Source organism: Dryobates pubescens, chromosome 17 (genome assembly GCF_014839835.1).
Source record: "Dryobates pubescens isolate bDryPub1 chromosome 17, bDryPub1.pri, whole genome shotgun sequence".
NCBI lineage: Eukaryota > Metazoa > Chordata > Aves > Piciformes > Picidae > Dryobates > Dryobates pubescens.
In genome coordinates, this window is record NC_071628.1 from 1,106,997 (window position 1) to 1,129,311 (window position 22,315).

The window sequence follows — 22,315 nt, forward strand, 5'->3', positions numbered from 1 at the left end:
TAGACTGAAAATGTTTGACTGGGTAGTTTGAAGTTCTTTTTTAAAGAAGCCTCTTGATGTGGTCATGTGTGAAACTTGAGAATGACCCCCTGCATACTACTGCAGTGGTGAGCGGGATTTCAAACCGTAGGACTCGGGTTACTCCTGAAGAGATGCTCACAACCATGGGAGGATGAGTTATTCTTCAAGTATTTTGGTTCTCTAATGAGCAGATGGAGTCTGTGTAGTAGAAGGTATCTGAGAAGTAACATTAAAATTGCCATGAGGTATGAAAAGGGTTAGCTTCTACGTTGTGACCCACATTTTTAGGGTCTTTCACATTTCAATTTGATTTAACTATTGTAGTGTTAATTTTGATTTGCTACAGGCATTTGTCTTCCTGGCTGCCACAGAACAGATGAACTGTCCTGTTTTTCTCTAGAGCTTTCCTTACTTCCTTGGATGCTAATTTTTGCCCTTACCTGTGCCTTTCATGAAAGCAGGAAGCTGCTTGACCAAAAGGCAGTGTTGTTAACTCTCTGTGGTTCGTGTTTGCCTTGTGGTTATCCTGCAGGTCTCTTTTTTCTTCCTGATATGACTGTAGTTTTCACTACCAAATTTTGTGTTGTTTTATCTTCTTCCCCAAACGGGAAGGGCTAAGGCTGTACTCGCTCCACCAGATGCCATCAAAGACTTGATACTCTATGCATCCTATAAAAGCAGTGGTAGATGAAGGGGTGTTTTGGGGTGTTGCATTGGCCCGTGCTTTTGTGGTCGATGGAAAAGAAACATGTTTTTTTGCTGCTTTTGTCATAAAATCATCAGTTCGTGCCAGGCATCCCCTGTGCCTTTAGCAGTCCAAAAGTTGTTTGTTTCCAATGAGTTCAAGTAGTAAATGTAAGATAAATAGGTTTAGTAACTTTCTAGCTACTAGTGTAGAGGAGGCACACGTGCTTACCTCTCCTATGCAGTCCCCCCACGCCCCATTGACAAGTTCAGACATTTGCCTCTATGTTGCTTGAAACAATTTCTTGGTGACTTAAGAATTTTTATCCTTGTCTTTATTTCTGTGCTGTGGTGTACATGGCATCTGAGCCTGTCAAAGTGACTACTCACGACATAGTGAAAGGATTTTGGAAAATTTTGTAGTGAACTCCTAAACAAAAAATTTTCATCCACCCTCTTGCCAGAAGATTTCAAACCCAAGTCAGCCTGGTTTTGTCTCTCTCTGCAGCATTCTGTTTTGTGGCAGTATATTTGACAGCAAATTACATTCTCCTGTTGAGTCATCTTTCTTCCTGCTGTTGTGTGTTTGAAGGAGGCCTTATTTGTCTGGCTTGTAACTCACTCTCTGATAGAAATGTGTCAGACTTCACCTTTGCCCTTTAAAACTCTTGGACTGACCAGGTGCTGAATGGGCCCTGGTGAAGTGATTTCAGGTGGGATAGAATTTGGACCAAAACTGGTTTTGTAGTGTGCCTTTACATTCTTCTTTAACTCCCTTGGTGCATGGCTTTCCAGACATGAGTGGTCCTGCAGGCTTCAGAGACCAGACACCAGTAGCTGGGAAGGCCAGCTTGTCCTGTGTCCTTAGTGTCTTGCGCAGAGCAGCCTTAGATTTGACACAAGACCAAGGGAGAAGTCTAACGTATGGCAGCTGTGCACTTGGTAGCCAATACCATCTAAATGTTGATAATGTTTTCACGGTGATGCCTGTGCTGGTGCCAGGCCTGCCCACTGGGACAGTTTTGTAGGCTTGAGAGAGTAGCAGTGTTTCTCTGAGTACTCCAGTGTTCAACTCTGCATAAATTCCATGCAGATGCCTGTAAGGCAAAGCGAAGTTGCCCAATGAACTCTTTGCTGGACACAATATTAGTTCTGTGCTTTCTCATACAGGAGGATTGTTCCTTTGCAAAGCTTTTGTTTGGGTGAGAGAAGGAGAGATACACAAATTACCACACGTTAGTGGTGGTTGATGTTTGTGGTCTTCAGCAATGCGTTCCAAGTTCATTGAATGTTTCCAAGTTCATTGAAGTTTCATTGTAAGAGAAGAGAAAGTTAGGCCTGTTGAGAGCTGGCTTGGCTTTGCTAGTGCAGCCACCTTCCAAACAGATTTTTCCCTGACCTTTTCAACCTTTAACATCAGATTTTAATTTTAGATGTCAATGTTGCTGTCCCTAAATGCAAACCTGGGATGCTTATTGAATAACAGTGAAGCCATTTCTTGCTGGTTTATTATGTGAGGTCAGGAGTTTGAACATTTATCTTGGGGTACAGTGAGAGCTTCAGGGTTTGGATTGGTTTCTGACCAGAATAGAGAACAATGACATGTGCTGATGTGCTGCACGTTCAGATTAAGAGACAGCTTTGCTCATGTTTCACAGTTTCCTTGATTTAGCCTTTTGAACAGCAGAGTTTTACCTGTTTTGCCAAGGGTTTTCCATGTTTTTCCAGAGCTGGAGAAGTGGATTTTCTCTAAAGAGGCCTTTTCTGTGCCCGTTTGCTCCACAGACCGGATCGGAAGCGGAGGGACGTGTTCCGAATCGCAAATGCCACTTTGGCCACTCGAAACAGGAACACGACCGGGGCAGATCACTTCACCAATGCTTCTGATGCAGAAGAGAATGAGGTGGAATACCCATTCTTTGAGACCAAAGTGGACGGCAAGGAGAGAACCGTCATCTCCCATCTCCAGCCTTTTACTCTTTACCGCATTGATATTCACAGCTGCAACCATGAAGCTGACACGCTCGGTTGTAGCGCTTCCAACTTTGTCTTCGCAAGAACCATGCCTTCAGGTAACGCTCTCACAAGCATGGTAAAGCTTTGTTTTATTGTCTGGGGAGAGACCAGTCTCGGGGAGGACAGAGTCTCCGAAAACACTTAGGAAAACATTGGGGTCTAGTGAAAACTTTGTGCAAGAAAAGAAATTAAAGCTATATAAAAGTTCGCTGCAGTATTTTAATGTCCTTGGCTGGTCCTCTGTGTGTATTGAGTGATGTGTATTGAGGCTGCTCTGATCTGGAGAAGGATTGAAGTGTGTGCACTGACTACAGAGGACATTGTGAGACAATCTGTTTCCCAGCCATGTAGGTGAGAGCCACAGACATGGGGTTTGAAAGGTTTTACCCTTCAGTTCCCGGTATGCTGAATGGAGACAGGGGAACGTTTCTCTGCTAATGTTTAGTTTTGCTGTGTTCTCCCTGAACTGTTTGCAGATGTTAAGAGTTTTGGTGGTGGGAATGTTTGCCAAATGTTTCTTCTGTGACGGAATGACCATGCATTTGTCCAGCCTGGAAACAGGAGTTGCTTTGTTGCCCCATCTAGAGTACTTCAAATAGGAAGCATTCAGTGTTGTACTCGTGCTTGGGACTTTCACAGGTTGTGTTTCTTCTGAGAAGCACAGAGATGATTTTAGTGTAAGCTCATATGCATCCAGCATATCAGCCTTCAGCACGTGTCTGGGAATATTTGATGCGGAATGGCTGCAATTTTGTTTTGTTTCTGAAAGGAAAGACTGCCACAATACAAATCCAGCTGTGTCAGTAAAAAAGGCAAAAAGTATTGCTTACTTCAAGGAAATAAGGGAAAAAGGAAGTAAGTGTTCCCAGATTTTCAGCACGTGGGTCTGAAAATTAAAGGCATAACAATAATGTTTTCTTCTAAACCTAACAATTGTATTTTTTTAAAAACTGGTCTCTCTTCTTGAGCTGAAACAGCCTCCATGCTCCTGCTGATGTTTGAACAAAGCACACAATTGCCAGGAACGAACCGGGCATAAAGCGGTTCCTGAAGCGCCTCTGAGGCTTGGACTGCTCTGGCTTCCTAAGGGTGGATGTTGTGGGGCAGATCGTGTGCATTCACAGCCATTTGCAGACAGGTAGCTGTTCACAGCCTTTTGGTGGGAATAGCTGTCTGCACTGTTGTGGTGTAGTGGGAAGCCTGGAAGGTGGAACCAGATGCTGATAAACAGGTTGTTTGGCATACAGCGCGCCGTGACTAACGCAGAGCTCATACCTGGTGAAGCCGTCTGCAATACACCGCTCTTCTGGCACCCAGCAGTTGCTGATCCCTCCAGCAGGCCCTTAGCCAATACGCTTGTCTCTGGATCTTTGAGTAGCAGTGCAATGGTCTGATACCTAAAGATTAGTGCAAACCTTTTGTTTTCCTCAGTTGTTGCCGAAGTTGCTGCTTCAGTAGTAGGTGTTCTTCTCACATCACCTGTAAATATTTTACAGAGGGAGCAGATAACATTCCAGGAACAGTAACGTGGGAAGCAAAAGAAGAAAATACCATCCACCTGAAGTGGTCAGAGCCTGCCAGCCCAAATGGGTTGATTCTAATGTATGAGATCAAATATGGTCAGCATGGAGAGGTGAGAATCTGACGTTTCTCTGCTTGGAGTTACTTCTTGTAACTCTTAATTCACAGAATGGGATCTTTCTTAACGCACTTCTGTGCGGTGCTGCAGACCGAACGCAGCCGCTGTGATTTCGGACACACGGCACCAGCCAGCAAGCCATTGCTTTGTTTGGTTTATTTCGACAGTATCTCCTTAAGGTGGTTGAAGCAAAACTGATCAGGTGGGGCTTTTAGTTCTAAACATCAACTTCTCCTGCAGCTATACAGTTTCCTTAAGAATGAAAGAATGTGAAGGCATCAACATGAACTGTAAATTGTTTTGTTTTCTCTCTTAGGAGAAGCGGGAATGTGTTTCCAGACAGGAATACAAGAAGCTTGGAGGAGCTAAACTAACTCACTTGAACCCTGGAAACTATTCTGCTAGAGTTCAGGCCACATCATTAGCTGGAAATGGGTCATGGACTGAGCCAGTCTCTTTCTACGTGCAACCCAAATGTAAGATGGATGTTTGTTGGCTGTGCCAAACCAGGGGACTGTTGTCATTTTAATAACTCCTCAAGTCTATGTGTGTAACTGGGTGTATGAGCCTCTTGGCTCTATTCCTTTTAGTTGCTGATGCTTCTTTGGAAACTCTGTTCCATTTTTTTGGCAAGAGTTGAGAACCAGGAGGTGTATCTGATGTGCAGTCCTTTCCTTGTGTGCACTGTGTATATATATGAGAGGTGCAGCTAGATAGTGAGTGTGCAGAGCACACCACTGTGGCTTCCTGTGATGTACAGCTGTGTTGGGAGTGTAATGCCGGCCATACAGCATGGAGCTGGATTGTACAGAACCTGTGGCAATAAGGAAAACCTGCTTTAAATGGCAAAATAGCTCAAGAAACAAATAATTTGTGCAGATTTTTGTCTGTCAGGTTTAAGTATCAAGATGGTTTTTCATATGAAGTGTTCCAAGTGGCATTTGGTACAGATGACACCCTGCTGACAGGGTGATGCTGGTCCTGACAACGGGGATATATTACTGTTTTGGAGAACACCACTGTAGAGTTCACAGAGACCCTCTCAAGAACTTTGGCATTAAGGTGTAGAGCAGATGCATTCCCAGAAAACTGGAGCTCCATCCTTTATTCCTTTTTGATTTTCTGATGGAAGGACTTTGAAGAACTTGAAGAGCATTGTGTATGCGTTCCAAATATAAGCATGAGCAATTGCAAGGTGAACAAAAGGTGGGAGAAAGGTGAATATGCAAGTGAACAATTACGTATTGTTCGCTGAGGAATGCAAGTCCTTAAGCACGACTTGTGAAAACAAACCCCAGACAGATACTGTTCTGTACAAAATTAATGCTTTTCACTGTCTGTTTTCTTGTTCCACTCATCTGCAGTCGGGGAGTGTTCCTGAGCAGATTTTTCCACATCAGACAAGAAAATGAGCACTTTGATTTCTTCCCTGTATGGAAATATACTGAGTGGGTTTTGAATGTTTCTTTGTTAATGGAGGTTTATAGAACCCCTGATAAAATTGTTTTCTTGTTGGTTGCAGCAGCACACTATGGAAACTTCCTGCACTTGGTAATTGTGCTCCCTATTGCGTTCCTGCTCATCATCGGGGGATTTCTGATAATGCTGTATGTCTTTAACAAAAAGAGGTGAGTTGCTTATGCTCGTGGTTAAATCTGCAAGAGAGGGAAGTTTGTTTTCAAATCTGCACCCCTGGAGCAAGTCAGAAGTTAGAGAGATGGTGTTCAGAGGAGTCGGAAAGCTAAAGCAGATTCTGCCTTGCTGGTCTGTAAAAGGAGGGAAGTGGTTTAGAGTTGCTAGCAAGCATCTGGCTGCTGCTCTAGATGTGAAAAGGCTTTTTATTATGTGTCATGTTTGAGAGGGAAGAGGAAGGTTTGTCAGGATCGTATCCAGTGGGACAATAATGGCAAATACTGACCCTGTGTGATCAGAAGATTTGACTGAAGTGCAGGTCAGTATAAATCATGAAAAACAAATTCTGGTTGGGTTACTTTCATTTCTTGCCAATTCCAGAGGGTTTTTTTAAGTCTTTACATCCACTTAACAATTACCTCCTGGACAGGGCAGTCGAGGGGACTGTTCTGTTCATTTGTTTTCCTCATTTTTTTGTAACTAGTGATTTGAGTTTTCTTTTACATTTTGTTGAAATGCATAATGTGACCTTAATAGTAAGTCAGTGCAGATGTGCAGCCTTGCAACTCCCTAGGTTTTTCATTACACTTATACAAATTATCCTCACTGAGTGTCCCATTATTTCCAGCTCTCTTTCATTCAGGCACAGACAGTTCTACCAGTTCTCAAGCACTCCATAAAGAGTTTATCTAGTGAACTGTGACACCCCCTCGGCCTTCCCTGGGGCTCTCCTAGCTGAAACGTCTCATAACTCATCCTTCTTTAAACTCCTCCTCTAGCCCACAAGAATGTTTTGTCTTGGGTTTTTTTGAGGACTGATACTTTTGTACCCACAGCCTACCTCCTGCAGGAGCCCTTACAGTGCGAAATAAATAGGCCTTATTCTGAAAATCGCCCAGCGAAGGGGTACATGTGCTTTGCAAAGAATAGAACGGTTACAAAGCAGCTGAATGGTATTCCCCATGAAACCAGTCTTGTCCTTTGCTCTCCCGCAGTGGAGCAGATGATGTTCAGTTGTGCTCTCGGCCACAGGTCTGCTGGGTGTGTCACTACAGAGCTGTCTCTCTTAAAGGAGGTTGACCCAGCAGCTACAAGTGTTTTGTGTTTGTGCTGTTCTGTATAGAGGAGGCTGCAGGTTTCCTTGGAAGGCTCTTTTGGGCTGTGCCTGTGTGGGATGTGAGGTAGATTGAGAGCTTGGGTTGTCCCCTTTGTCTGAAAAGCTCTCCACATACAGTAAATAAGCAAACAGTAGAAAAGATACAGAGGAGGTAGTCTGAAATGTACTTAGGTTTAAAGATTAAAAAAGGGAAAAAATCTTTCCACAGGAACAGTGACAGATTGGGCAATGGAGTACTTTATGCTTCTGTGAACCCCGAGTATTTCAGTGCTTCAGACGGTAAGTGTAGCCTCACTTCTGATGCTTTCGTTTTTGTGTGGCTGACTGTGAAAGGTCTGAACTCTACAGGAGATGTAAAACTGCTTTCTCCCTTCATTTCATTAGCACAGCCATGGAATCCAGAATTGCTAACACATAAATGCCACCTGACCATTGAAACTGAGGTGGTTTTCAGGGCTTTTTCCCCTGTAGTTAATTGAGCTGAGGCAGATGTGGATGCATTGGTTTCACTGTCAGACTACCATCTACTCATGGTAGATGAATTTGTGAATTCATCATCTTTCCTATTTGTCCTTTTACACCCTGTTCTGACCTATCAGAACAAACCCACTGCTTGTTTCTGTGTAGTTCTCCTATGGGAAATAGTAACACTTCTCAAAACCACTAGTATCTCCTCACTTCCCATCCCAGTAAAACTCTGCAATGGCTTCTCACAGTTACAAGGAGCCAGAGTGGTGCTGCAGACATATCACATGCAGAATTTTGTGTTAAAAGCAGCATGGGTGTTCAATGTCATCTGTGTTTGTTTCACTTAATACCTAGAGTGCAGATAAACTGGCAGAACAGTGTTTGTTTAAGCTAGCTTCAAACTGACCTTAATGTATCTGTGACTGACAAATCTATTTGGCCATGACAATGCTTAGAGGTTTTAGAATGTGGCAGTGTTTAGATCCCCCTGGTGTATTTGTGCTGAGTGCTCTGCTAACAGAGTGAGGTAATTGTAGTTCTAAAGTCAGATGTGGGGGCTTCGGGGCATCTAATTTCTTACAGTTCTCTGGGGCAGACACAGTGTGGATGATGCTGAAGTGTTCAAAACCATAAAGGAAGTAAAAATTCTTTAAAAGAAAATTGCTGTTCCTAGAACAGCCTGGTTTGGATTTGCTATCTGTGTTATTTTCCTGTACTTCACTGTCACAGGAGGTTGTGCCTGCTAATGGTGTACATGAAAAACTTGCCAATTCTTTTGTTGGCTGTCCCTGAGCAGCAGCAGGAGCTGAATGAGTCTGGCAGTCCAGGAGTCGTCATCTCCAGAAAGCCCATGTGCTACAAAGTGCCATGGATTGAGAACCCTGGAAATGCAGCTGTCTGGCTTAATGAATTACATTAAAGAGAATAAAACCCCCAAATCCACAACACTCCTGTTGCTGGATAACAGTTTTATCCTTCCCACCTCCCTCCCAGGACAGTTTGTAGCAAACACACTTGTACTGTGTGGTTCATGGGACACATGTAGCTCTTAAAGTGCAGGAGGAAGTCAGAACATCAGAAGAATTTCCTTGAAGCATCAGTTCTTTTTATGGTTTAGTTTGGTGCTCCTGCTGTAGACTTCTTGTCAGAATAATGTTTCTCAAAGCCCCCAGGGAGGCTACTGAGTTTAGGCAGAGTGGCAGTGGAATATTCTACTGTTAATTTTCATAGCAGCACCATTAGAGTTAAAGGTCTGTCAGCGTTCATGCTATAATCCTCTATTTTTGCATCCTGTGATTTCACCCATCCAGAGCATGTGACACTAGTGTCCCCTCTCTTGGTGACTGATAGGCAGCAGCATCAGTGACTGCTCAGATGTCGTCTTGCCTGAGGCACTCCTGCCTCCTGGCAGTCACCTTCTGAGATCTCCCTTCTGCTTCAGATCAAAGACTTGCAGCAGCAAGTTCTGCCTTTACTGGTGCAGTGGTGTGTGTGCAAGTGATCAGAATATTTTCATGCAAAGAGCCTACCAGATCAGAGAATCTCTTTCCCTCTAGTTGTAAAATCAATCTGTTAATAGAGAAGACAGAAAACACTAAACTGATACAGATGACCAAGTGTGTTTGATGCTGTCTGGAAGAATTAGAAAGTGAAGGATCCCAAGAAAAGCTCAAGCCTATAGTATTGATTCAAGGCTTATCACACCCTGCTTTTGTGCTTTGAGGTTCCTTATTTCTATCCCATGATGTCAGTCTCCCAGTGAGGCCGCTTCAGGTCCATCTGCACCTCTTTTAAGATTTATTTGCATGCCAAGCCTCTGCCTGTCTCTGTATGGGAAAGACTGTGGACTGTTTGCATACTGGTGCAAGGTCTCAGCTTTGTGTGCAGTGTTTTTTTACAGTAAATCTGTTTGGTTTCATACAGCAGTGAATGATCACAGTACCTGCAGAAGTGGAACATCATGGCCTGTTCTCTCTGTCCTTAGTGTATGTTCCAGATGAATGGGAGGTGCCCCGTGAGAAGATCACCATGTGTCGGGAGCTCGGGCAAGGCTCCTTTGGAATGGTGTACGAGGGAATAGCCAAGGGAGTGGTGAAGGATGAGCCAGAGACCAGGGTAGCCATCAAGACAGTCAATGAGTCTGCGAGTATGCGTGAGAGGATTGAGTTCTTAAATGAGGCCTCTGTGATGAAGGAGTTCAATTGTCACCATGTGGTAAGTCATGCAGAAGTAACAGGTTGTGATTCGTACAGCCCTGGTGCCAACTGGCTTGGGGCTGTTCAGGGCACGACTTCACCGACTGAGGTGGGAACTGGGGATTTTTCCTTCAGCTCCACACAGATTTATAATGTTGTTTGAAACAGGAGTCAGAGGGTGGAATCAAACCTGCTTTCAAACCTTTCCCACAAGTTCACAAGTGTTTGGGCTGACATATTGATGGAGATAAATGATTGCTGCAATTCAGTTAGCTCTGCTTGTAACTGAAACCTGGGCTTCTCCTCTCCCAGGTTCGGTTGCTTGGTGTTGTTTCTCAGGGCCAGCCTACACTGGTTATCATGGAGCTGATGACACGTGGGGATCTCAAAAGTTACCTGAGATCATTGAGGCCAGACACAGAGGTGAGTCACCAGTTGCTGAATGCTTTTTTATTTCTTCACTTAAAATCATCTTGAACAAAGCAGCCTCACGTTGGAAGCAGCAGGTGATTAGCCTTTCCTGCCCTTCTCCTTAAGCTCTAAGAAGAGCTGCTCTGTGATCTGCAACATCTGTTTTCATGAGGTAGCTATTGCAAATAGCTCAGTGTACAGCATGGGATAGGGTCCCTTCTTGTGTTGCCTAGTCCTGTTTTCCAATTTTTAATTCAATCTCTGCTCTAATTTCCCATCATGATACTAAACAAAAAATTGCCTGGCTCAAGTATGTGTGTTAGGATAATTGTTTTATGTTGTTTCCTGCCTGTTGCCTCTGCTGGAAAGCAAAAGTCCAGCATCTTAGCTAATACACTTACTCTGGTATGTAGGCCATCAGTCTGACAGCTAATGTTACCACAAACAATACAAGGTCTGAGGGATAAAGATGACACACAGGTCACTTGCCACTGAAGTCATAGTAGACCATGTAGAAAATGAGCTCAGCAGTCCTTGCCCTCGATCAAGAGGTTCCAATGTGAGTAGCTTAGAGGAAGAGAATGTGGCCACAGTCTATGCAGAAGAGATTGGTGTAAATGGAGGGCACTGCATGCAGCAAGGGCTGGACTGGAGTTACTGGGTTCAGAAAATAATCCCACTTTTAAATACAGCATTCAGCCAGTGCCAGTAGGACTGTGGACTAAAGGCTTGGCTGGCGTTTGTCGTCGGGAGCGCTTCAGGTTACATCAAGTAGTTTTGGTTGAGTCCAAGAAAGTTCCCAGAAAAGGGCAGTGACATTATATAGAGGTTACCAAAATTTTGAGCTCTGTACTTGGCTTTCCTGTGTGCTGGTGTGCTCCAAAGCAGTCTGTGACAGGCCTGTGCCTAGATTCCTTGGATTCCTCCATGTGCCATGTAAAGAGCTGAGCAAAATCTTCTGAGGAGCTGTATAGAGAGGATACTTCTGTAAGGTGTGAATGAAGGGCTTGCCTGGTCACTTGCTTTATCAGTAATGTAACCATGCAGTTCCCATGCCTCCCTTTCCCTCATGGGATTCATATGTACAAGCACCCATATGTCTGTGGATGGAGCAAGTTTGCTTGAAAAAAGATTGTCTTAGAGGCTTTTCTCCTAAGAACAAATAAAAGTAATTCAAGAGACATCCAGACATCAGGTTATGGAGAGCTAGGGAACAGGGAGCTAAATCATTTCATATCTTGTGGTTATTTGTGAAGATGGCAAAACAGTAGCGATCTCTAAAATAAGCCCTCTGCTTTAATCACTCAAAACTCAAGTGGCAGAAGGTTGGACACTTTAAAAGACATCAGATAATATCTTTATACCAAACAAGTCTTTCTGGCTTGTAGTCTCTCAAACAGAACAACCTGTTCTGAAAGAGATTTTGGGGAGTTGTGGTAGTAGCCTGCTTAGATGTGGCCAGCTTTCCCACTAAGCAGACGCCGTGGTGTATGTCATGGTGAGTTGCTGCCTAGGCTGGGCTGGGATCGTGTGATCATTTCTGTCCTGGTTACAAAAGTAAAAACATTACAGTTTGATTTAGAAGTAGTTATTTTTTTTTCTTTCCAGCTTACCTGTTTCATGTTCTTAATCTTGCTTAGAATAATCCTGGCCAGGCACCTCCAACCCTGAAGAAGATGATTCAGATGGCAGGAGAGATTGCTGATGGGATGGCATACCTCAATGCCAACAAGTTTGTTCACAGAGACCTTGCTGCGAGAAACTGCATGGTGGCAGAAGACTTCACAGTGAAAATTGGAGGTGTGTTGTCTTGGCTGCCACACAAACAAAAAACATCTTTGAAGGCTTTTTGGTTTCTTGAAAGCTGTTTGAAAGAGCTTTTAAAACTTAGCTCTAGTGCAAATTTCTGCAGAATGAAATATGTTCCTTATGAAGGCTTGCTGTGATTTAAGACCTGTGAGCAGTCAACATTGAGTTGAAACTCTTGGAATACCTCTACTTGCAGTTGTTCCAGTGAGGAAATAGTGCAGCATGTGGGTTTAAAAAGAGCAGTGCTTTGAGGTGCAGATGCTGCAGGCATCTGGGTGGATGGTGTAGTTACCACTGGCTTTTCTTTAAGTGCACAAAAATAATTCCACCTCCTGTTCATTGATTCAAGAATAAGAATTTTAAGACTATTTTAACGCACATATGATTTGGAAGTGGAATGTAAGGCTTGACTTCAGCTGGGTGCTTTCCAGACAACAGAATAGCTTTTCTTCTGCACTGCTGTTAAACACCACTTTTTTTCCCCCCTCCCTTCTCCATCCCTCCAAAACAGTGTCAGATGAGTTTTTTCAGACTTCTCTCCGGAGAGAGTGATTTTACGCTCTTGGCTGTTTTTGAGTTGTGCATATTAAAATAGCATGTATAGCAACAGCCTTCTGCTGTAGAAAACTAATTCTTTCTCTCTGAGCTTAACTCAGCTATTTTGATAATTTGTGTAAGTAATCCTGTCATTTGGGAGAAAGAAAAAATGATTTCATTTTGAGTCAGTTAATTAGGAAATAAGATCTTTGGGGGATTTTGTGCATTTTCTGCAGGTTTGGTGGAAGTCAGCCTGAATCCTCCCCATTCCAGTTTTCTCACTCCTCCTTCCCCCACCAGCATGTTTTGCAGTTCTCTGAACTGAAGATGATGCTTTTCTTCCCTTTCCCAGGGTACATGGTTACCCCAAAAGTATTCCATGAAGTAGGCTGCACTGCTCTCGTCGATGTACCATTCTGAAAATCCCTTCATGGAGAGACAGTTTGAGAGCATCTTGCCTGGAACATGCCAGCTCAGACTCTTTAGATCTCAAAGGAAGAGCTTTATGCTACCCTGTCCTGAGCTTATTGTTTATCTGCTTCTTATTTGCATTGCGTTTTGAAAGACTTTTCCATTCAGCCAGCATAAAGTCACCCTGGTGTGAGGGAGGGATGGAATAGCTGCACACATGGGCATTTCAGTAATAATCACTGGGGTACCGGTGTCCCTGGCAGACATGGAACAAGAAGGCTCAGTGGTCGGTCACTCATCCAAGTCTGGTAACAGTGACACACACAGACTGGTAGTAACAGCTGGGAGAGCTGGAGGATTTCTGTCCTCTTTTCACTCCACTTCTCCCAGAAAAAAAAAAAAAAGGAGCAACTAGAGGTCTGTATTGATAAAATAGGTTTTGCTCTAGACCTGCTGTTTTAGCAGGCAGCATTTAATACTCGTGAGAGATTTGATGCCATTTGATTTATTATCTTTCTGGTTAGTGTCTAAAAACATGGCAACTGGGTAGATGCAGCAGGTGTGTCTGCCTAAAGCTCATGGTACAGAAAAAACAACTGCTGGGATAAGCCTGAGTGAGGTGAGCATTGCTAGATCCAAGTCTTGCAAATGTTTATTTGTTTACAGCTAAGGACATGCATGTAACCTGAAGTATGTCTTTAATATTGGTTTGTGTTAGTCATAAAAGAGCAGCCTAATCCTCTGCAGCGTTTGGGATGGATTCTTATTCCACAACTGGAAATCACCTTTGGAGAGGGGGTAAAAAAGAGAGAGAAGCATTTCTCTCAATGTGGGATTCTTCAATTAAAGACAACACTATTAAGTGCTAAATGAGCTCTTGACACTCTTCAAAAAGAAAATAAAATGAGAGCATTTGGAGAACAGATTGCTGAATTCTGTGGCTTTCTTAAGGCTTAGCTTGCTGCAAAGCTTGAGCATAAATCCTGGAACTTTTCATATTACTATATTTAAATCATTCAGACTTGTCAGCTGCTGAAGTCGGTGGTGAAAAGGCCTGTTGGTTTGTTGGGAGGGAAGCTAACCAGCCCCAAGGTAGCCACTCAGATGCCTGCAAAGTAGTGTCCGGGGAACAGATTGCAGGTTGTTTGTTGGCTACAATGGCTTGTAGTAAGGGGAAGTGTTCATCACTTTCTCATGCAAACTCCAAACGTTTCTACCTTCTAGATTTTGGCATGACAAGAGATATCTACGAGACAGATTATTACCGCAAAGGAGGGAAGGGTTTGCTGCCTGTCCGCTGGATGTCCCCAGAGTCGCTGAAGGATGGAGTCTTCACAACCCACTCCGACGTCTGGTAACAAAAAAGGGGCTCTGAAAAACTGGTTTAGCCCAAATTCTTTCTAGCCTCTTCCTCTGCTTTAATCTTAACTAAGTGTACTGCTTCTCCTGTCCCTTCAAAGGTAATGCTCTCTACCCTGTGAGGCATTCTACTTCATATTTCCATTGCAAAAGCAACAACTCAGGAGGTTAAATTGTGCTCTCAGAGGGGGCAGAATTAAATGGATTTCCAGAACTGGAGGTGGCAGCATGTTTCCTGCTGTGGGATGTAAGATCGGTTGTGCAGTGAAAAACATTACCTTTGCCTGGAAGAGCAGGTTGTCATTTTTCAAATTGCCCTCCCTCAAGAAAGCATTAGAAGTTGCCAAGAATATAGAAAGGTTCCCAGTGCTGACCTGCTTTTCTATCAAAACCTTCTGTGTAAATAGCTCTGCTTTCCTGCAGATGGTTTGTGCACACTAGCAGGTTTTTCCTTGGGAGTTCTCCCTTGTGTATATCTTGCTCCATTTGGAGCTTTGCTTGCTTGTTTTGTATCCCACAAGATGCAGAAATAGGTTTTTCTTTAAAAGCACATTGTTTAGTTGCTGTATCTGTGAAGTTATTAATAGGACATTTCAAAATCTCCTTCTTAGAGGAAATAATACTTTGGAACAGTTCCCCACACCCCCCCCCGCCCCCCCCCCCCAAACTTCTGCAGATAGGTGGGGAGGGCTTGGCAGAAGATGAACATGCTCTGGCAAAACCTCTCTCTGTCCTTTATGGTTTTTCTCTCTTCCTAACAAGATGTTTTTACTGCTGATCTGTTACAGAATTGGCAGCTGATTGCCTCCAAATGTCTAGAAGTCAGTAGGGATGGTATTTTAGTAGTAAATGGCATTTTCTTTAAACAGCTTGAGGATTTTGGAGTCAGTGAACTGTGGTCCACAGCATCATCTTTGAGTGAAAGATTCATAAGAGGAATTATGTAGCAAGTGAAAAAGGGAAGTGCCAGAATGTCGTCTAATTTATTTTTTTTTCTGCATATGGCTAGCAACTTATTTATGAATCCAGCTACCCTCAAAACTGGAAACAGATGAAAATAGCCACTTGGAGTGAAGGGGAAGCCTTGTATCAACCACTTATCTAATGGAACAGTACAGGCTTGCTTTTGGCAGTAAGAGAATTTGGGGGCCTGTAATGGTTTCACAAAGCAGACAGAAATTTGGAATGAATTGACAGAAAATCCTCAGATGTAGAACTGAAGGAGCCTGGAGTGAAGAGCTGGCAAAGCTGTCTGTTCTTGCAGCACAGCAGTAACTCTAAGGTCCAGCCGTCATCCCCATCCATGCTAGCACCAGCAGACTGCAGCGGGTGGGGTGTTGCACTCTGGTGACGCACTGCACCGGCTCCATACACGCGTAGCTTTGAGCCTGGAGCTGCTGAGTGACGTTGCTGTTTAAGCATAACTCACATTCCAAACACAAAAGCCCCACAGATGTGACGCCAAAGCAAGCGTGGGGAGCAAATCAGCGCTGCAGTTGCCGCGGGAAGTACGTGAGTTCTACCTGCGGTGGTAAGAGTTGGCACTTGGTCGCTCAGCCCAAAGCAGGGTTGAGCAAACCATATTGTAGTTTATCAGCAAAATATCCCAGTCAGGAGTAATGCCAAGGAAAGGAGCTGACTGATGATAAGGTTGGAAAACTTGAGAGGAGGAGGAGTAAACTCTGACTGGTTTTTAGTTGAAGGCATAGAGCAAACAGCTGCTTGATGGAGAGGAGCTCCACAGCTCTCATCAGTATTTCAGACAGTTCCTTGAGCTGGTTTGTTATCTTAGTTGTTGGAAGTGCCTTACTCTGAAACATGGCTCACATTGGTGTGCTGTCTTGAGGTACAGAACAGCTGGTTCAAGTGGCCAGTGTGCTTTGTTTAGAACACATGTGCCTTTGCCACATGTGTCCACTGCTAGAGATGCAGAAATTTCAGTCTGAATCCCAAATGTGGAGCTTCACTTATCACTGATTGTGAAACTGTATCTGGTTGCTTGGTGTGCTTCTGGCCGAAAGGACCATCCCAGTTCACTTCTCAATAACGTTCAGACCAAACACTCTACTTTGAAAGCCATTTCATTCCAGGAAAAATTGCCTGACTCCTTGTATTGGTTCAGGTTTTGAAGCTGCTTCACACAAATCATGTAGCTGGGCTGTTTTGGGGCCATTTATTTTCATCAAACAAATGTTGAGATTGTTTTTCCAGCCTTTTTGGTGTAGGATATTGTGACATCTGGTTCCATGTTCTTCGAGATGAGTTTTAGAAGTCAAAATGTCAAAAAGACAAAACTCTGTGACTGGTCAGAGTCCCAGATTTATAAGCTGTAAGGTGAAATGGCAAGCTGCAGAAAGAGCGTCTGGAGGTTTTGAAGGGTGGAGCTTGATTTGAGCAGTTCATTCTTTTATTGCTGTTCAGACTGCAGAGTGAGGTAATTAGGCAAGACTGGTTTTGTTGTAGTTCGGGACAGAGAATGTTTTAAACTGAACGGAGTACTGCGCAGGGTGAGTGTGTATTTCTATGAGTAAGTCTCCAGCATCTAGCGTTCTTCAGAGCTGGTAGTTGCCTTGAAGGAGCAGCATCAGTTTATTTATGATAATATGACTAGTAGGTGTGCAAGACTTGTTCTCATTAGTCCTGCAGTGATCAAAGGAGCTTCAAAGGCACCAAAATGTTGAGCTGACCCTCTGTCCCTGCCTTCCCTGAAAGGCAAATAATTGCGAGTCTGTTTGTGGCTTCTGGCTCCAGCTGCAAACCATTTTAGATCCAGTGGATAACTGGAAGATAAAACCACTCTACCATAACCAGCTAATAATGCTGGGCTCCTGTTTTCACAACAGTTCCCTACTGAATCTGCACTTTTTTGCTCTAAGCTTGACTCAGCATTTTAGCCACAGAAGACAAGACAGCATCCAGATTTTATTTCTTTGCACAGCAGCTCTAAAAGTAGATGACTCTTCAGTGCAGGGCAGACAATTCAAGCCATGTCTGCTCAATAAACTAATTTTGAATGGAGATATTTTTAGAAAGTGTCAATATTTACATCCCAACTACCCAATTACATAACTATGCTCATCTTCCTTCGCTGGTAATCAATTCCTATTATTAGACAGGCTTCTTTTTTCACTGCTGCTGTCCTCTGTAGTTGGTTGGAAGGTGCTGGAAGCTCGGTTTCAAGAAAATAGTTGCATCCTTGTTGCAAAACAAAACCAAGTTTCTCCTTAGGGCTTGACTATTTTGCTGATGAAACAGCAAATTAGTCTTGATACAAGGAGCTGGAGAACATTCATCTTTCTTCCATGTCTGTTTCAAAAATGGGTTTTGCTGCTTGCCGCCCTGTCAAATATCTTTTGACTTTGCACCTCTGACTTAGAATGTAGAGAAAACCAAAGCAGAAGGACAAATAAGAAGTGTGTGTGAAGAACAGAAGTTGGCTGGTTGGCTTGCTCTGAGTGGTGAGGCAGAGGAGATGCACAGGTGCGGTTTGTGTTCCATTTGCTGTCAAGCTCTCAGCTTGCTAGAGCAGTAGGGGAAAATGCAGCTCTTCATTCAGATTTGTGTGAGGAGTGTTTCTGGTGAAAAGCAGCTTGCACTGGAATGAGAGCTTACAGTTCTGCGTTGATGCCTTCTCAAGTGCCATCAGGAGTACCTGGGATGTGTCCCATGACGATTTTGAGTTTAATTTTTCAAATGTGCAGATTTATTTTGGGTTTTTTGGCTGTCTCTGTGGCTGAAGGGGGCATGTTGAGCTCACATTAAATAACCAGTCTCTGAAACTTCTGCACCTGCTTAGAAGGTTTGATTCCCTGCACCCAGCCACAAATGGAACTTCTTGCGCACTTCAGGCTGGATGTTAGGAAAAAGTTCTATACAGCGAGAGTGATTGCCCGTTGGAATGGGCTGCCTGGGGAGGTGGTGGAGTCACCATCACTGGAGGTGTTCAGGAGAAGACTTGATGGGGTGCTTGGTGCCGTGGGTTAGTTGTTTGGGTGGTGTTGGATTGGTTGATGGGTTGGACGCGATGATCTTGAAGGTCTCTTCCAACCTGGTTTATTCTATGTATTCTAATGATCAGGGGTCTAACCAGCCTGAGGTCCTCTGTACAGGAAGCACAGAGACAGAAATAGGAATTATTTTTTTGTTACCTGTATTGTTCCTTTTCTCCTGTCCACTGTTCTTCCCACATCACAGTCGTCCTCATGTCTTAACTCAAAGCCATTGGAAAGGGTTAGAGTTAAGTAAGATGCAAGCTATTTCTCCAGCTGTGGCTCACAACTTAAACCTCCTCTGATTTAGGAGGCTTCTCATCAATGCAGTGAGCTTGTGGTGGCTTTTTTACTCATTGACCTGTACAGAATCAATGTAAGGAAGCAATGTTGGACCACTGAGAGACCGTAATCATGACTGAGCTGTAGATTATGGTATGAAAAGTGGAGATGTAGTGCTAACAGCCAGTTCTTAGAGGCCATTCTAAAGAGTAATTCAGAACAGGGCAGCTGTGTCTCATTGTTGACTAGTGGTGCTAGGTGATGTGGCTGTCACCATGGCTGCGTGCTTTGTGAGCAATGGGACTTTTTTTGGTACAGTAGAATACCCATGGATGCCTTCCTGCTCAACAGCATCTAAGAGAAATATCCTTGTGAAGCTTGCTTGGCCTTCCTGAAGTTCTCATTTGCTTTCCAGGTCTTTTGGTGTTGTCCTCTGGGAGATCGCAACACTGGCGGAGCAGCCATACCAAGGCATGACCAATGAACAAGTGCTGCGCTTCGTGATGGAAGGGGGCCTGCTGGAGAAGCCAGACAATTGTCCTGATATGCTGTAAGTGCCAACAGTTACCTCTGTTCTCCATGCACAGGTTATTCTGCTGAGCCCTTCATTGTCCGCTTCTGCCCTACCTGCCACGGCAGGAGTTGTTAGAGCGTGGCAGAAACACGAGGCGCTGCTAGAACCATCTCTGTCAAGCTCATATTTTAGACAGAAAACACCTCTGCTTGTGGCTGGAATCTCACTTGGGGCTATCTCCTCTAATAAGGAAACAAACCCAAATCTCTGTTCCTCGGTAAAGTTAGGCTTAACAAAAGCTCATAAGTGACATTACCTACAGCAGTGGACTTTGTGCCTCGATCTTGTCTCTTCTGCTTAAAGTAATTCTGGTGAGCAGAGAGAGAAGAAAGAGCAGAGGATGAGCTGAAAAGTCTTGTGCACAAACTGTGGAATTGGGACTTTAGTTCAGCATGCAGAGAGATTACTCCTTTGAAGCAGTGGTGGAGCTGCTGTTCCAGTCAGAGCACTCATCACACTGAGATAAACAAATCTCCCCTGCTAACAGCTTCCTTCCCTGTAAGCACCCAGAGAAGCAGGCAGAGAAACCTTTGCCTACCCCTGGAATCAACACAAAGCCTTGCAGCAGAGGAGGGGGTGCAGTGCAGCAGGCCCCAGTTTTTAGCTTTACATTGTTGAAATACTTCTGCTTCCTTTTGTGTACAGTGGTTTTAGTTGTTCAGACTTTATTGCTTTGATACACTTCCCAAACTGGCTTTTGGGAAGGAAATACTGCATCTTGCAGTTATTGAAATTAGTGGGAGGCCCACAGAAGGGATACAATCACTTACGGGCCTCAGCTGCTTGGGATTCCTAGGAAAAGAGCTTTTTTGGCTGGAGCCCTGGCTTTGGTTTCAGATGACAGGCAGTGTTGTTTTGTTGTTTGAGGGGGGTGGGTGGTACACACAGGGGGAGGTGTAGCTGCCATGTGATTCTTCAGTTCCACATTCTTTCCCTTCCATGATGCTGTGGAGAATTTCTGGCACTCAGATTGACTGGAGATTGTTTAGCACAGTCAGAGCTGTGTAATGGAGGGTGGGTGAATAGGCAGAAATGGGTGAAGCACAGGGTGTGAAGGGGTCAGCTGTAGGGAGAAAATACCTGTGCAGTGAGAACAAACTCACTGAGCAAGAGATTCAGGGTTCGAAATTCCCCATTCATCTGGGTCAAGTGTGGTATGAAGAGGGGCAGGAGAAGGGTGTCACAGCAAGAAGCTCTCATAACTGCAGCCCACCTGGCCAGCTCTCCTTCCTCCTCAATACTTCTCTGCTTGCTGGGTGTGGCTACTGGATGAATCCGCTTTCAGGGCTGACAGGCTTGTGAGGTGGGAGAATTTGCTGGCAGAGCAAATCTTTGCACTAGTGTATGACAGCAAGGACCTTTTCTGTGCTGATTTTAATGAAGAAGCTGTTGACACATTGGTTGTGGCCACCAAGACTCATCCTCATGTTGCAGAGGTACAGAAAGGTAAAATCTTGAATTTAGCAAAGTCTATCAGAACAAGGAATGGGGCTGAACTCCAAACTAGAGCACAGCCAGTTTAGTGGCATCTCTTTATGGTTTGTGATACAGTTGTGTATAAAACATCATGACTCTGTCAAAAAGGAAAAAAACACCCAAGAAATGACTTCAGAAGCTTCTCATTACTTGCTTTCAGCTCCCTTTCAACTTGTTTTGCCTTTGTATTAGGATAGACACCCAAGCCTGCTGCAATTCAAATAAGCTGTTGTAGGAATAACAGCAGGGAGCTCAAGGAATAATCCTCACCTTTGTTCCATGCACATGCATTTGGCACTCAGAACCTATTTTGTGTTAGTGTGGTGCTCTTTTTTCCTTTGAATGTTTTTGCTTCTCACCCTGTCTTCCATCCCTTTCCTCAAGATGCTGTCAAGATGCTTTGCAACACCGTAACCTGACAACTGCTGCCAGTCTTGAACCTTACACATGTGGCTGCTGGCTGGCACAGACCTGGTGTGTAGGCAGAGTTCCTCTTCCCTCTCCAGCTGTCTGATAACCTGCCTCTTGGCACAGGACGTGACAAGAACATCACTGAATGAACAGAAAGGTGCTTGTAAGAGAGCTGCCAAGAGCCGTGCAGTTGCATATGGACCTTGCCATGTTTCAGTGTGTTTCAGGCAGCTGCCTTCACAAGTGCTTTGTGAAACCCTTTGTAAAATAGATGACCCTTTTGGTGGTGTTTGATAGAAGATTCTGTTTAAAGACAGATTTCTTGGTATGTCTCTGCTAGTGGAAGGTGGGTTTTAGCACAAATTCTCACTGGTGGACACTGACTGGTCTGTGATAATTCATTCACTATATTAACTTGATGTCCAGAAAGCAAAGTCCATCTGCTGCAGGGAAGTCAGTACACTTTGTGTGCTTGGTGCTGCATGAAAACTAGTGAGAAGGGCAGCCAGGAGCTGCACTTCTGTCTCATGTGGTAGACTGCACTCTTTGAATTAGTTTGACTTGCGTTCTGCCTGTAACTGTAGATGTTTCCAAGTTTACCTTTCTGTAGAGGGAAGGGAGCACACTGACACACAGAAACCTCAAGAACAGGTGGAGGAGGTAGACTGCTATAGGGAAACGTAGATGAGAATAGAGAGAAGAATCTTGCTGCAATTGTCACCACATCTATTTTTAACCTTGCAGATGATGTGAGTATTGGCACAGCCATGCATGCTTTCCCCACAGTGCAGTAGTTTGCATAAGGGCCTCTCATTGCCCCCTCTGCATGAGTGCTGCATGGTGCAGACATTGATGGACATCCTGTCTCTCATAGGACTGCATTGTTGGTGACGCTTGTTAATGACTCTGCTTTGCAGGAGCAGCAAGGCAGTAGGGTTTAGATGGAAAGAGACCAAGAACACTGAAGAACTGAAGTTCTTTTCTGCAGCTTGGTTTTATCAGGTGCTCATGCAAAGGGGGATTTTACAGCATCATCATCTTGTGGTTCAGAGGTGGTGAATCCTCATGGAAGGGCTAAGCACAACGGGGATGGTATTTCTGCAGGCTTTTTACTCTTGCACAGGGTGAAACAAGACGCAGTTCTGTTTATGCTACACCCTCTTGGCATAGTTTGCGTGGTTTTACAGACAGAACTATGCAATAAGACAGATGGTTCAATGAGATGGTGCCAGGAGAAGCTTTGCTGGTTTTCTCCTCTTCCTGTGTAATAAAAGTTGTGTTTTT

General features: G+C 44.1%; 1 protein-coding gene across 4 annotated transcripts in view; it reads left to right on the top strand.

The window, feature by feature from the left end:
• The window catches only part of IGF1R (insulin like growth factor 1 receptor), a 173,869-nt gene that overhangs the window by 148,280 nt on the left and 3,274 nt on the right, over positions 1-22,315 (top strand). For 2 of the 4 annotated variants that reach the window (XM_054169112.1, XM_009899005.2), the window contains exons 11-20: positions 2,491-2,777; positions 4,218-4,354; positions 4,677-4,836; positions 5,883-5,988; positions 7,318-7,388; positions 9,562-9,791; positions 10,085-10,195; positions 11,824-11,983; positions 14,165-14,294; positions 18,986-19,120. In XM_054169112.1, the coding sequence (XP_054025087.1) occupies positions 2,491-2,777; positions 4,218-4,354; positions 4,677-4,836; positions 5,883-5,988; positions 7,318-7,388; positions 9,562-9,791; positions 10,085-10,195; positions 11,824-11,983; positions 14,165-14,294; positions 18,986-19,120 (1,527 nt within the window). The remainder of the gene's footprint in view (positions 1-2,490; positions 2,778-4,217; positions 4,355-4,676; positions 4,837-5,882; positions 5,989-7,317; positions 7,389-9,561; positions 9,792-10,084; positions 10,196-11,823; positions 11,984-14,164; positions 14,295-18,985; positions 19,121-22,315) is intronic. The other 2 variants (XM_054169113.1, XM_009899006.2) reach the window with 1 other exon arrangement.